General features: G+C 38.5%; 1 protein-coding gene across 1 annotated transcript; it reads right to left on the bottom strand.

Moving 5' to 3' along the window:
* Positions 1 to 1,167: 1,167 nt before the first annotated feature.
* On the bottom strand, positions 1,168 to 12,149 carry gpr45 (G protein-coupled receptor 45). The gene is made up of 2 exons (XM_066707559.1): positions 12,006 to 12,149; positions 1,168 to 3,553 (listed from the first exon to the last, which is right to left on the bottom strand). The coding sequence occupies exon 2, from the start codon at positions 3,464 to 3,466 to the stop codon at positions 2,345 to 2,347; it is 1,122 nt and encodes a 373-aa protein (XP_066563656.1). The 5' UTR covers positions 3,467 to 3,553; positions 12,006 to 12,149; the 3' UTR covers positions 1,168 to 2,344.
* Positions 12,150 to 14,481: the final 2,332 nt, after the last annotated feature.

Here is a 14,481-nt window from a genome sequence, read left to right as displayed (position 1 = left end):
TTGTTTTGGGTAACAACTTGCTTCCAGTGGTGATCTCAGTTAATCTTTGATATCTTTCATCTTCCTGTCAAATCCACTTCTCCAGTGAGTTATCCAGTTTTGTAATGGTGCTGTTTCCTCTGTAGTTCTTGTTTGGAAATTTGCTGGATCTTTAAATTGTATTTTTCAACTGTAATATTGATTTATGTAACAGGTTCCCATCCCCTTTCCTTACACAATTTTAAGTCCTCAGTCATTACGTTGTATTGATTTATTTACTTCTGTGAGTATAAACTAGCATACATTTAAAAAATACACCAACCGGAGGGTATAAAGGAAAGGTACAAGACATAGGAAATTAAATCCTTTATAGCAACTGTGAATACAAAATCCTTTAAACAATACAGATACCAACGATGTTTGATCAGCCATCCACAAGTCAACTTACTCTTACATTCAATATAAATTTGTAAAAAAATGCACAGGTAAGAAATATGTGGCTTACAAAATAAATTATATCCTAGCTACAATGTTAATATTGTATGGGCAAAATTGAATATATCTAGGAATACTGGATGATAGCAAGAAACATCATCAATTCTAATATGGCATCACATGCATGCTGCCTCAAAAGGACAGTAGGTACAAATAAGAAAATCAGCTTAAATGTTTGATTCATATGAAATGTATAAAGAAGATGCAACAGTTTATTGTTTGATCGTGTGACTGCTCAGAGGCCGCCTCTCACTGGTCTTACTCCACTGTGCCGAACCACTCAACGTATCTACTGCTGCTCACAGTGAAATACACACTGTAAACACAATAGAGATAACAAGGCTGAGTTTATCTCTGTTTTGGCTCGGGATGTTTCTTTGTGTTTTTCTTATTTGTATTTCAGTAAGACTGTCCTGCAGTGACCACGTTTTTACATTAAAATGAAGTGGTTTGTCTAGAAGTAAAACATTTTGCATATTTAAAAAAGATACAATACATATTACAATTATCAATAAAATAACGAATCATAATATATTTTAATAAATAACTTTATTTGTATCTTTCTGAATAGTTTTATTGTGATGACCTGGTTTCACATTTTCTTTATAGTTACATATAACTATAGTTATAATATATTGTTAGATATGACATTTGTCATTAAAAAACATATTTTTGCATAGAATTTGTAGTCTTTTTAAACTCATTTATCTGTATGGGAACACTATAAATGAAATATTGCCTTATTTAGATAAATAATGAAGTATTCCTATTAAATATAAGTATCAGGTAATGAAATGAGGGACCTGCAAGTCCTCAACAGTAATGATACATGGTAATTGAAAGCAGATTCCAAGGATACTGAAGTCACAGTTAAATGACAAAAAAACCAAACCATACATTTCAATACTCTCATCATTTCTTAAAGTGTCAATTATTACGATTGGTTATTGTCCTTATCTGGCAATTCCACCAAATTTCAATAAAGATCTGCGTTTATCTCACAATGCTACAAGTTGTTCCTCTTCAACATTACTTACATGAATAATGATGAGTTGAGAATATCACCTTTATTTTAATGAACACATACATTCATGTTAATTACTTAAAGTGATTTCAATGACCTTTGTAAACAAAACACCAAAAAAGAAAATGTACATGTACATGTAAATTACACATTGTAATTAATGATGGAACAGTACATTTATGGTCCTGGTATTCTGCAGGTGAGGGTTAAAAATTGACGAGAAAAAAAACATACAAAATGTATTATGAAGGAAGTACCAAACCAGGCCACAATGTTGAAAACATTTTCCCCAAGGAATAAACCATTTGATCACGTTCATCAATGATAATTTGCAATTTACTAAAAGAAAAGTCATAGTTTGTGTTCCTCATGAAAGACAACCAAAAGATGCTCCTAAAACATATTCAAAACACTGTGATATAACATTGGATAAACTCTGCATTATTACATAAAGCAGCACAAATAGTGCTCGGCAGAATTATTGTTATTATGATTTTAATCTGAGGTATCACAAACGTACTTCAGTGTATAATTGTTGCTGGGGCAAGATGGATTTGGATCCTTATTGTAATGAAAGGCACTATACAAGTTGTAATGTGTAATCTATGTCTTCTGTATTTGGTTGAAAACATTTCGGTGGAGCACTACTTTGTGTTGCACTATCGAAACAAACAAAAGGGTTCTTTATTGTGTACATTCAATAGGCGACAGACTAAGACAATGGAAATGGAAGAGAGGAGAAGTAATCAGGGCTACAGATGAAGATGAAAGGTAGTTTCCAACTCAATCACAGGGGCAGGTACAAAACAAGCCCTAACTGTGGCTTGATTCAATTTCCATCTCGTTTCAAACGGAAGACTGAAGCTCGCTACAGACATAAATGTTACTGGGCCGAATCCTCCTACGGCTCCTGCCAGGCATTTTCGGGAAGATCTTGAAGGTCTTGGGCATGAACTCCATGCAGGCCTCTCTGAACTTCTTGATTCTCCAGCAGTAGATGATGGGGTTGAAGACCGTCTTCAGGTAGCTGAGCCAGAGAGCGCCAGCGCTGACGGCGTAGAACGAGGGGCTGAAGTAGAAACGGTGGCTGAAAACCGCCAGCAGACTGACCACGGTGTGAGGCAGCCAGCACACGGAGAATCCGATGAAGAGGATGAGGATAGTAGTGAAGGCCCGGGTCTTGAAGCTCATGTCTACGTTCATCTGCTGGGGCCTCTGCAAGCCGGTGAGGCCCAATTTGCTCACCTGGTTCAGGCACAAGCTGTCTGCGTGATTGTGGATGCGCACGGCGTTGCGGCGCACCGTGTTGAGGATACAGAGGTAAGAATACAACATGATGCCGAAAGGGATGAAGAAGACGGCCACAACCAGGAACACCGCGTAGGCCCGGTCGGCCAGGGATTCTGTGTAACCCAGGACACACTGGGGAGCCCGGGTCGGAACTTCAACCATCGTCCAGCCCACAACCGAGGGGAAGGAAATGCAGAATGAGAGCAGCCAGGAGGTGGTGATCATTATTTTCGCCCGGTGTGGGTTGAGCTTGTCCTGACGCTGCACTATGATCAGGAAGCGGTCCACGCTGATGATCAGGAGTATGGACACACCCTCAAGAACAAAGAACCAATAGAGCATGACGGACAGTCTGCAGAAGTGGGCACCGAAGTGCCAGTCCACTGTAATGATGGTCACCGCAGTGAAGGGCATGCACAGCAGGGACAGCATGATGTCAGAAAAGGCCAGCGTTGCCAAGAGCAGGTTGATGGCAGATCGCATGGCCGGCTTCTGGTAGACAATCAAGCACACGATCGCGTTGCCCAAGAAACCAATGGTAATCATAAATATCATGACTGCCGCCAACAATATCCTTAGAGTTATGGGCATGACTGTGTATTGAGCAGTGAGCACGCCTGAGACATTCACGTCCTGCAAGATGCAAGTCTGAGGCAAGCTGCCGTTGCACCCAGTCATTGTTACCAGGTGTTTTTCATTAGCAGCAGAAAATCGTCATTCTTTGGCATAGTACTCCACCATCTGAGCCATGTTTGTGACAAAGATCTGGAAAATAAATAAATAGATAGCATCATTTTCAGAACATTTATCTTTATATCCTAGTATTTCTTACTTTAATTCGTCTCTCTTATGCAAACTGTAGTGGCCGTATCTAAGACTATTTTATAACGTGAACATGACTTGTAGTCTTGTAGTCTCTGTTGCAAGGATAAATAATTTGTGATCATACAGCTCATATACTGCTGACTGAGATCCACATGGATATTGTAATAGTTTCAAACTGTGGGGGTTCCCAGACACAGAAACAGGAACTGCTATTTAATGAAGGTACGACACTTAACCGGATCTTACAAGAGCTACAGACTAGACACTGACCTTACCCCACACTCACAGACAGAGGGGGATGGAAAGAAGCTGTGTCTTCTGCACAAGCAGGGCAGACAGAGGAACACACAGGGAAATGAATGAATACACATCCACCCCCCACAGTACCCACAGCAACCATGTGCAGCAGGCACTGACCGTTGCCCTGGCCCCACAGTCCACCTAGAGCCCCAGGGCCGCTCCCAGGATCCCCCGGGCCCCAGGAATGTGCAGATACAGCTGTTGATGCTCCAGTCTACCAGCAGAGAACATTACAATACCAAATACATATTGCATTTAAAATAAGGGCAGTAATGTTCAGACTGTACAATGCACTAGTTAGAGCTCATCTGGATACTGTGGACAGTTCTGGGCTCCACACTTCAAGAAAGATATCGCTGCTCTAGAGGCAGTTCAGAGGAGAGCAACCAGACTTATTCCAGGTCTGAAGGGAATGTCCTACTGAGAGACTGAGGACCTGAACCTTTTCACCCTGGAACAGAGGAGACTACGTGGGGACTTGATCCAAGTCTTCAAAATCATGAAAGGCATCGACCACATCAAACCAGAGGAGCTTTTCCAGATCAGCAGGGACACACGCACCCAGGGACACAAATGGAAATTGAAAACAGGAGACGCTTCTTCACACAGAGAGTCTCACAATCTGAACAAACTCCCCAGCAATGTGGTTGAAGCTGAAAATTTGGGAACATTTAAAATCAGACTGGATAGGATTCTTGGATCACTTAGTTATTAATGGACACCAAATGAGCACAATGGGTCGAATGGCCTCCTCTCGTTTGTACACCTTCTTATGTTCTTATGTTCTAATATACATACCTAACATACAGTATTATTATGGATAGTCAATATAGTTTTAGTAAAAGATGGACCTTGTGTATTAACTCTGCTTCAAAACACTAGAGAAAAACACTTTACTGAAGTTACTGAAAGTCACCAGAAATGTAAATGTCAGATATAAGAGAGCTAAACGCTAAATGATAAGCATTGTTTAAGAGGTTGGCTTTCATCCCATGCCCTTGAATATGTTAACAGTTAGGGATCATGCCAAAAATTACAGCAAAAATATAAGATATTATTTGTACAGTGTAAGGTAAGAGAAACACATCTTGACTATGAGGATCAATAGCATTTACGCATCATTTGTCCCTGGTATTCTATGATGGTGGGACAAAGGCCTATGGCCATTATACACATAAAATACTACAGTGAACTCCTTTCTACTGCTCCAGCATTCCAGGCATTTGATGTTCTCAGATTAAAGTGATTCATGTTCAAAGCAGCAAATATAGAAAATGTATCCGTTGCTATAGCTACGCCTGGCTGTACCACACTAACAGAGATCTCCCCTCATGGCCTCCATAGCAATACATCAATGTGTAAACAGAGCTGGACTTTTCATTTAAACTGAGTAATCAACACATCCCTTCACTGGTTTGCTTGCCTTGTGAATAAAGGATGTCATGATACCAGGTTAAAATAAAACATTAGGATTCCAATACCTTTTCTATATGTCAATATGTTATACATATGAAGCCACGTGTTATTACCTTGTATTAGCTTAGAAAATACTATAGAAAATACAGGGAAAGCTATATATAAAGTTGTGAAAAATCAGGAGAAGGAAGAAATTAGTAGAAGAATGGTGAAACAATCTAAAGTACATGTTGTTAAATGTATATCTGATGCAGCGCTGTGTTTAATTAGCAAAATGCTATTAAAGCTAGGTCTGTTTTCATTGATTATAATCAATTCAATACTTGAATGCAGGTAAATATTTGGCATGGCCAGAGGTCATTAGTGTCATACGTGATGTCAGCGGACAACCGGTTTGGCAAAGCCACAAAGAATGTCATGATACGTGCCTCAACGTTTCCAAAGGCTGTGAAGAGGAAAAGGCACCTCGCTCTGATTTAATGAGCACATTTGTTAACACGTGTCAGTGTGCTGTGAGATCTCACTTTCTCAGTTCCCTTCCTTCGGGTTAATAATAGCGTGACTAAATTAACTTTTTAGGTTCACCAGGTAAATTGAAGATCCGAATTAACTAGACGATCTTGAAGCATCTTCAGTCCATCCTGCCCACCTTTCACCCAAATTGAAATGGACTTTCCAAACTATGAAGATTAGATTAGCAAAAACAATTCTGGGTCTGTGTAACTGCATTAAACTGGGTGTTGGTGGATCTACCGTACATTGAAACCATCTAACAGAAATCCAAACCTAAAGAAATCTGCTGGAGTTTCACACATCCATTTGTTTTCACATGCTGCCTGAGGTTAAGACTGTATCACGTGCTGAAGAGATGCTAATAAGTATTGCACTGTAGGTTACATTATTTCTAAGACTTAATTTTGATCTCCAGTACTCAGAAAAGTCAAAGTTTGAAAATATACTGTACCCAACTCTATAATTTTTCTCATTGTCTATATTGACAAATGTACACTTTTCTGGAACATACTCAATTATATTTTTGAACTCCCGAGCTCTCTGAAGTCACATCCTTTTAAATACTAACAACCTCCAGTGAGTGTGTGCTGAAGAATGAACTGCATACAGTGGGGGAAAAAAGTATTTGATCCCCTGCTGATTTTGTACGTTTGCCCACTGACAAAGAAATGATCAGTCTATAATTTTAATGGTAGGTGTATTTTAACAGTGAGAGAGAATAACAACAACAAAATCCAGAAAAACGCATTTCAAAAATGCCTTGGCTGTGTGTTTTGGGTCATTGTCATGCTGGAATACCCATCCACGACCCATTTTCAATGCTCTGGCTGAGGAGGAGGTTCTCAGCCAAGATTTGACGGTACATGGCCCCGTCCATCGTCCCTTTGATGCGGTGCAGTTGTCCTGTCCCCTTAGCAGAAAAACACCCCCAAAGCATAATGTTTCCACCTCCATGTTTGACGGTGGGGATGGTGTTCTTGGGGTCATTCCTCCTCCTCCAAACACGGCGAGTTGAGTTGATGCCAAAGAGCTCGATTTTGGTCTCATCTGACCACAACACTTTCACCCAGTTCTCCTCTGAATCATTCAGATGTTCATTGGCAAACTTCAGACGGGCCTGTACATGTGCTTTCTTGAGCAGGGGGACCTTGCGGGCGCTGCAGGATTTCAGTCCTTCACGGCGTAGTGTGTTACCAATTGTTTTCTTGGTGACTATGGTCCCAGCTGCCTTGAGATCATTAACAAGATCCTCCCGTGTAGTTCTGGGCTGATTCCTCACCGTTCTCATGATCATTGAAACTCCACGAGGTGAGATCTTGCATGGAGCCCCAGACCGAGGGAGACTGACAGTTATTTTGTGTTTCTTCCATTTGCGAATAATCGCACCAACTGTTGTCACCTTCTCACCAAGCTGCTTGGCGATGGTCTTGTAGCCCATTCCAGCCTTGTGTAGGTCTACAATCTTGTCCCTGACATCCTTGGACAGCTCTATGGTCTTGGCCATGGTGGAGAGTTTGGAATCTGATTGATTGATTGCTTTTGTGGACAGGTGTCTTTTATACAGGTAACGAGCTGAGATTAGGAGCAGTCCCTTTAAGAGAGTGCTCCTAATCTCAGCTCGTTACCTGTATAAAAGACACCTGGGAGCCAGAAATCTTGCTGATTGATAGGGGATCAAATACTTATTTCCCTCATTAAAATGCAAATCAATGTATAACTCTTTTGAAATGCGTTTTTCTGGATTTATTTGCTGTTATTCTGTCTCTAACTGTTAAAATACACCTACCACTAAAATTATAGACTGATCATTTCTTTGTCAGTGGGCAAACGTACAAAATCAGCAGGGGATCAAATACTTTTTTCCCTCACTGTACATTGTGTATTAGCAGAATAATGTTTCATAACTCAGGTTATCACTCTACAGTATGTGCTTAAATCAGATGATGACTGACTAAATAATCTGAAGCTTTCATCCTGGGAGCAGACAGTGTTCTAGAATGTAATTCTTTGCTAATAAGGAATTCTCACGTGGCATAAATATCTTCGCAAAATACACACATGATCTCTGAAGAGTATTATACTTGCCTGCAACTAAGGAAGCATACCAGAACTCAACATTTTACTATAAAATCAAATATTACTGTGAGTGTATTTTCCTTAATTCTTAAGAGAGGCTACACTATCTGCTTCTTGTAGATTCATTGGAATTTCTTAGTTCTCCATCCTGATATGTAGGTATCTAGAGATCAGCCTTTTCCAAGAGAAAGAAAGAAAGGAAGATTAAATTGTATCCCCCTAACATTTTCAATTCATCAGCAGGGTGTCTACAAGTATGATTTAAAAAATTTACAACAACAGTGGTTTGGGTTCAGGTCCAGGAATAGAACGTTACGTTGACAGGGCCAAGTGTGATGACAAGTTGAATGCAGTGAAGAGATTAACAGTTGCGGATAGAATTAAGTCCTGGAAGAAGATGGATGGAAGAATCAGAGGGAGGGAGCATCACAACAAGACAGGAATTGCAATTTCCTGAGGCTTCCTGGTCAAAGCAAAATTGCTGGTTGAAATAGGAAATGTACATCTTAATGAGCGAAGGACCAGAGCATGAACTGACAGCGATCCAGTTAGCGGAAATGGACATGGAAGAAATGGACTATTGCAAAATTAGGAGTATGTAGTTCAATACACTTGCTCTGGCAACAAAGACTCAGAGGTTGTCGGAATTCATCATATTCATATAACCTGTCTTAAGTAAAAGGAAAGTAATGCCTATTATAAAAGCATTAACTTTCAAGTTAAACATGGAGAGGCTTAGTAATCTGTATTTCACACAAATGTATCTTACCGAAATATACACCTCAAACTGTATTTTTGAGAAAAACATTTTTACATGTAAGGCCTTAAATAGCCAAACTAGATATGCTTCATGAATAAAATGAAAGAATACAATAAATATAACATAAATAATACAAAAATAAAATAAATAAAATTCTTAGTACAAAACTGTGAATATCATTAAATGACAAGGGCATTACATACATACATACATACATACATACATAAATAACATGTATTACACAATCCATTTTAATGTGGTATTTTTGGTAAATAAACAAATTAAAAAGTAGACCAAGTGTGAAAATGTGTATATTGTATAAACAAAAACTGTTTATTTTCTACATAATTGGGCCTGAACATATGATATTTATTATTGCTTTGTCAGCAGTAATTTGTTTTTCAACTACTGATGTAAATTACATAAGCTATATAAACAGGAACAAATATAAATACTCATGAAATATAATTGTTGTGCTTTTAAAACATGTCTTATGGTGAATGATGTTCACATTTCCTCCTCTGCTGCCTAGGCAACCAGTTCATTACTTCCATAGCAACAGGAAAATGCCAAATTGTTAGATTTGTTTTATAATGATGTTGAGTGAAAACAGTATTATTGGTCCCCCTTTTTTCTCAGTTATACATTTTGGGTGAAATTGTCATTGTTCCTAACATTCATCATCCCATTTCAGTACTACTTAATTCAGAAAACAAAGCTTATATAGGTGTGGCCAGTAGCAAGTGTTGTTATACAAGACTAAAAATATTCCGAGTGGGTAGCACAGAGATGATACAAAGCCATAATGTGAAAATATTACGTAAAGCTGTTATGTACAGTTCTGAACTTGAAAAATATCTTTCTTCCAACATAAACTGCCACTGCTTTTCCAAAAAGATACCATAGAGGGACAAGGCCAAAAAACCCATAAGAACCAAGCAGTGGAAAACAGTATCTTACAATGTGTTCAAAATCCAACAAACAAACAAAAGATCATATTTACTGAAACCATTCAAGCTCAAATGCTTAAATATGTATGCATTTCCAGATCTGCATCACTGTTTCCTTACTATCTTTTCATTACAGGGACTAAAGCAATATTGTTGATTGTCCTTAAACATGGTCTCTCTCCTGGCTTCACTTCTCTTGATGGCCCACTACCTTGTTAAGGATATTCACCCATGCATTATCAATAACAGTTCAAACACATGTATTTAAAAAAACATGGACCATTAAGCTAATGTTAAGGCTACTGCCCTATGCATAGAGTCAATCCTGAGAAACATGATCGAGGAATTCTCTTTCCAATGAACATAAATTACTAAGCTTCACTTGCGATCACAATACACCCTTATGGGTGATTAAGATGCTCAAGGGCTCTTTCAAAGCTTTTAGTTGCTAATGACTGGCTTAATGTATGCACAAACAAGGAGGAACCGCCTGCATTTCATTCGTATCAGACCACGAAGCCTAAAGACCACAGTGGTAAGTTTTCATTAACATATGTGTGTATTCCCAGGAGCACATTTTACACAGCAAACCCTTATAGACACTTCAATGTAAGACTTGAATTTCTAGTTACATTTCTGAAGAATTAATATGCAAAACATTAAATGAGGACTATAAAATGTGATTTTAGATGCAAAGTCTACTAACTGCCTTGGGTGTGGCCAGCAATGCCGATTAAAAAGCTCTGTCTTTAGTTTGTTGGTATTGTTTCATTGGATTGAAGAGAAAGATAACATTTCCCTCAATATACAGTTAGGTCCATAAATATTTAGACAGTGACACAATTGTCATCATTTTGGCTCTGTACGCCACCACAATGGATTTAAAAGGAAACAATCAAGATGGGCTTTAAGCGTAGAATGGTCTTTAATTTGAGGGTAATTACATCCAAATTGAGTGAACGGTGTAGGAATTACACCCATTTTTATATGTGGTCCCCACAATTATAGGGACTCAAAAGTATTTTGATGAACTAACATAATCATGAATTAAATTGTGAGTTTCAATACTTGGTTGCAAATCCTTTGCAGTCAATGACTGTCTGAAGTCGGGAACCCATAGACATCACCAGATGCTGGGTTTCTTCCCTGGTGATGCTCTGCCAGGCCTGCACTGCAGCTGTCTTCAGTTCCTGCTTGTTCTTGGGGCGTAAAAGAAGTAGAGTCTGGTACGTGGCATGTGCAAAAGCAGAAGGCTTAAATATAGTAAATTAATATTCTTAGCTTGCAGTGGATATTAGCTTCTCCCTGCACTACTCTCCCTTTTTCTGCCCTCTTTACCAGAACAAACTGCTGAACAATCTTACCATATGTTTACCTGCTTCAGAACCATTAACCCTCAATGTTGGTAGATCAAGCAATTAGGCTGTCCAATATGTTGCATCAATTCAAAACAGATGTGATGTAAAAGTTTACAGAAATCTATGTATAAACTAGAAAACACATCCTTTGATGATGATCAATAAATTGTGTGTGGAAAATGGCAACATTGTAAAATGCATATTAATAAAAGCTTGGTGAAAAAAAACACATATAACCTACTTAAATGATGGTAGTTTTAAGATGTGCATAACATGATATAATATATACAATGTAGGTTCTTTCTGATTATAGCCATTCTAGTGTTACAAGTTGAAGCTATGTTGTAACACAGACCTCTAGCCAGTGCTTTGGCTCAGAGTGACCGCTGTCACAATTCACCTGCTCCTGATCGGCGTGTATCTAATTGTGCACAGGGATGGGATGTGTTTCTATTTCAGTGACTACTCACAATGAACACCGTTATACACTGATATTTATTTTGTAACACGTTTATGTGTTTACCGATTGCTTCAGCCAAAGAAGTGACCACTTCGTAGGGTCCCAATGAATATAATGAATGAACACCGCACAGAAGCAATGCGAAACTATACAAAGAGGAGAAAACAGGTTAGGAAACACAGCAATGGCAATGGCTCACTGAGGGCAGCGCTTCTCTCATGGGTTTCATAATGGGTTCATGTCTGACTGATTCTTATGAAATCTGTTCTCTGCAGCTAAAGCACTGAAATAATGGGTTTCATAAGCAAAAACACAAGATAAGCGACAATCGGATTAAATAATAATCTTACAGTAACATGACGCTAATTATAAATGATCTATATACGAGCTACAAAAACACTAATTCCGTTAACAGAAAAATAAGTTTTAAATATATATACATACACACACATAGATATTTCGTCATAAATGATCGCCGTACCTACAATACATAAGTGCATAATGTACATATTATGTACATAATCTCAGACTGGAGCCCACATATGTGTCAAATACTCACATTTACATTTGCAGCATCTCCAGCAACCCTTTGTCCCATGCTGAAGATCATTTCACGACATTTCCCCCGTGTCCTGGCAAAAGACATGAAGTTTATTCTGAGGCAATGCTATGCTGCTCTTCACACCACAATCTGTCCAGAGGATGCGCTGCAGCAGCCACACCGCCATACCGACTCCTTAAAGGGAACCAGTGACTGTTGCTTTTATTGTTGGCCGACTCAAACGAATTTAAAGGAACTGCAGTTCTACATGATATAATTATGATTAATTATTATTATTATTATTATTGTTTAAATTGTAATAATTACATTTCACGACATGTGTTTAATGTGCCACATAAACATAAGACACGTACCCATGTTTTATATAAAACTGATACACACACTGCTGGTAGTAAAATAGTAGGTTTTCAAAAGGTTTCATCTCAGCCAGCCTAGACTGACAGCTGCCACACATGATTCAACACAGAGGTTCTCTTAGCTGACCAACATGCAGCATGCATTAGTCTGAAGACTGTAAGAACGATTACAAATAAGGTGAGGCAATGTGGCCCAATTTAGCCTTTGCATCCTGCAGTGTCCCCTTGGAAAAGCCTGGGGCTCAATGAGATTGCGGATTGCTTTTGAAATGTGGATGACACCTGCCAGTATCATGCCGGGTAACAGCCAGCAATATTGCCACTCTGTATAACACAAGCACTTTACATAAATCAACAGATTCATATTTGAAAAGACTGCTGTTAATTCTGGGACTATACATTCCACTGGTGAAGCAGGAGTGGATTAATGCTATGTGTTGACACCCTATGCCTTATTCAAGAACTGCAGTGCAAGTATGGCCATATCATCTGTATTAGCATTACAATCAATGGGATTCAGGTCTGGTGATTGTCCAGGTCATTGCTGATTTTTCCCTCTTAGAACAGATGACCAGTGGTATATACAGGGACAGTTCCTCACAGATAATCAGCTCAAAATAATTTAATAAAACATAAAAATATTCAAATTAACATTTTCCATGCATCTTCCATCACAACCATTTAGAAGGATATAAGTATGAATGTCATTTAAATACACAAAACTAACCATACAAACAGGACTCAGAGACATTTACCTTTCTGAACCTGTGTGCCACAGGTGGAAAATAGCTGGAGTGGTGGCCATTGGGATATTGTGGCTCAGGGATCTCTGAGCCAAAATGGTTTATCCTACAGAGGAGTCTGTGGGTATTGTCAGCCTGGATAAACATCCCCTCTCTTTCATGATCATTTATTTTATAATATTATTTTATCTATAGTCTGCGGTGCGTAAACAGATTTAAATTGTGTACAGTACAAAGCCACACAGTACATAGTTACAATAAAACAAGACAAATTCAGACTGGTGATTAGCCATGTGTTCTCAGGCATTCCCTTTTAATGTGCAGTACCAGGAGGTACCTGGAAGCAATCTGAATAGATGGGAAATAAAGACAGCAGACAAAAACACAGTATGTTATAGTAGGGGCAGGAGTAGTTGTTTCCATAGTGATCGACTGACCATAAATCCAGTCAATAATTGGCGAAATACAGTGCACTCTGTGTGAATGATGCATGTATAGCGCAGAATACATATCAACCTGTCTCTGTCAATACACTAAACAGTCGTAGAAGTATCAAGTGTAGCCGGACAAAAGCTTGCCTCTCGTCACAGTAATGAAATAAAGACATTTCTGATAAGGTTTCCAAAATAGGTTCACAATGATAACAGCTTGGTCTTACATAAAGAAACAGAAAACAACAGTTGCCTACAGTGACAACGAGCGGGACCAAATCCCACATAATAGACCAATAGACAGTGCAAACAATTACAAGTTGTACTTTTCATCAGGAAGGTTTCCACATTTATTTATTTTTTTAGATCTTCCTGTTCACAATTTACAAAACAAAGAAAAAAATGTGTCCCCATGCAAAAAGGATTTATGAATTAAGTAATGCAGCTTGGAAGGAATATGGGGATAATTTAAGGAAGCCCCTCATTTGGTAGAAAACATTGTGTTTATTGTGCAGATTAATCAAATCTAGCTTTACGCATGCTTTTACTTTTTAACTTATTGTGAACAATATTTACACAATTTGTCATTGGTTAATAGTACAAATAAATGGAGGCAGACAAACTGCAAACAAGTGTAATGTATAAGAACAATAATAACCTTTAAGATTTAAAAGCTGTCATTTCATCATGAAATTGTGAGGTCTGTGAACAAACAGAAAATGCACTTCAGATTTCTTCTGCTGAAAGGCACATCTTTCTTTAACTTCCCCTTTCTTTTAAATGAAGACATTTTTCCTTGTTGCCTTCCAATGTGTGACCGATTTCTTCTATATTAAGCTAATCTATTATAACGCAAAATATAACCTGAAAAAGAGCAAAGGAAAGTCAGCGAGATCTTGCCCACCTTGAGTGGTTTCTTTTAGTTGTGTAGAAGTCTGTGCAT

Source organism: Amia ocellicauda, chromosome 6 (assembly GCF_036373705.1).
Source record: "Amia ocellicauda isolate fAmiCal2 chromosome 6, fAmiCal2.hap1, whole genome shotgun sequence".
Taxonomy (NCBI): domain Eukaryota; kingdom Metazoa; phylum Chordata; class Actinopteri; order Amiiformes; family Amiidae; genus Amia; species Amia ocellicauda.
Note: the sequence above shows the minus strand (reverse complement) of the source record. Positions and strands in the feature narration are given on the sequence as shown.

Coding starts and splice junctions, on each gene's coding strand:
- gpr45 (XM_066707559.1), bottom strand. CDS start 3,466: ATGACTGGGTGCAACGGCAGCTTGCCTCAGACTTGCATCTTGCAGGAC.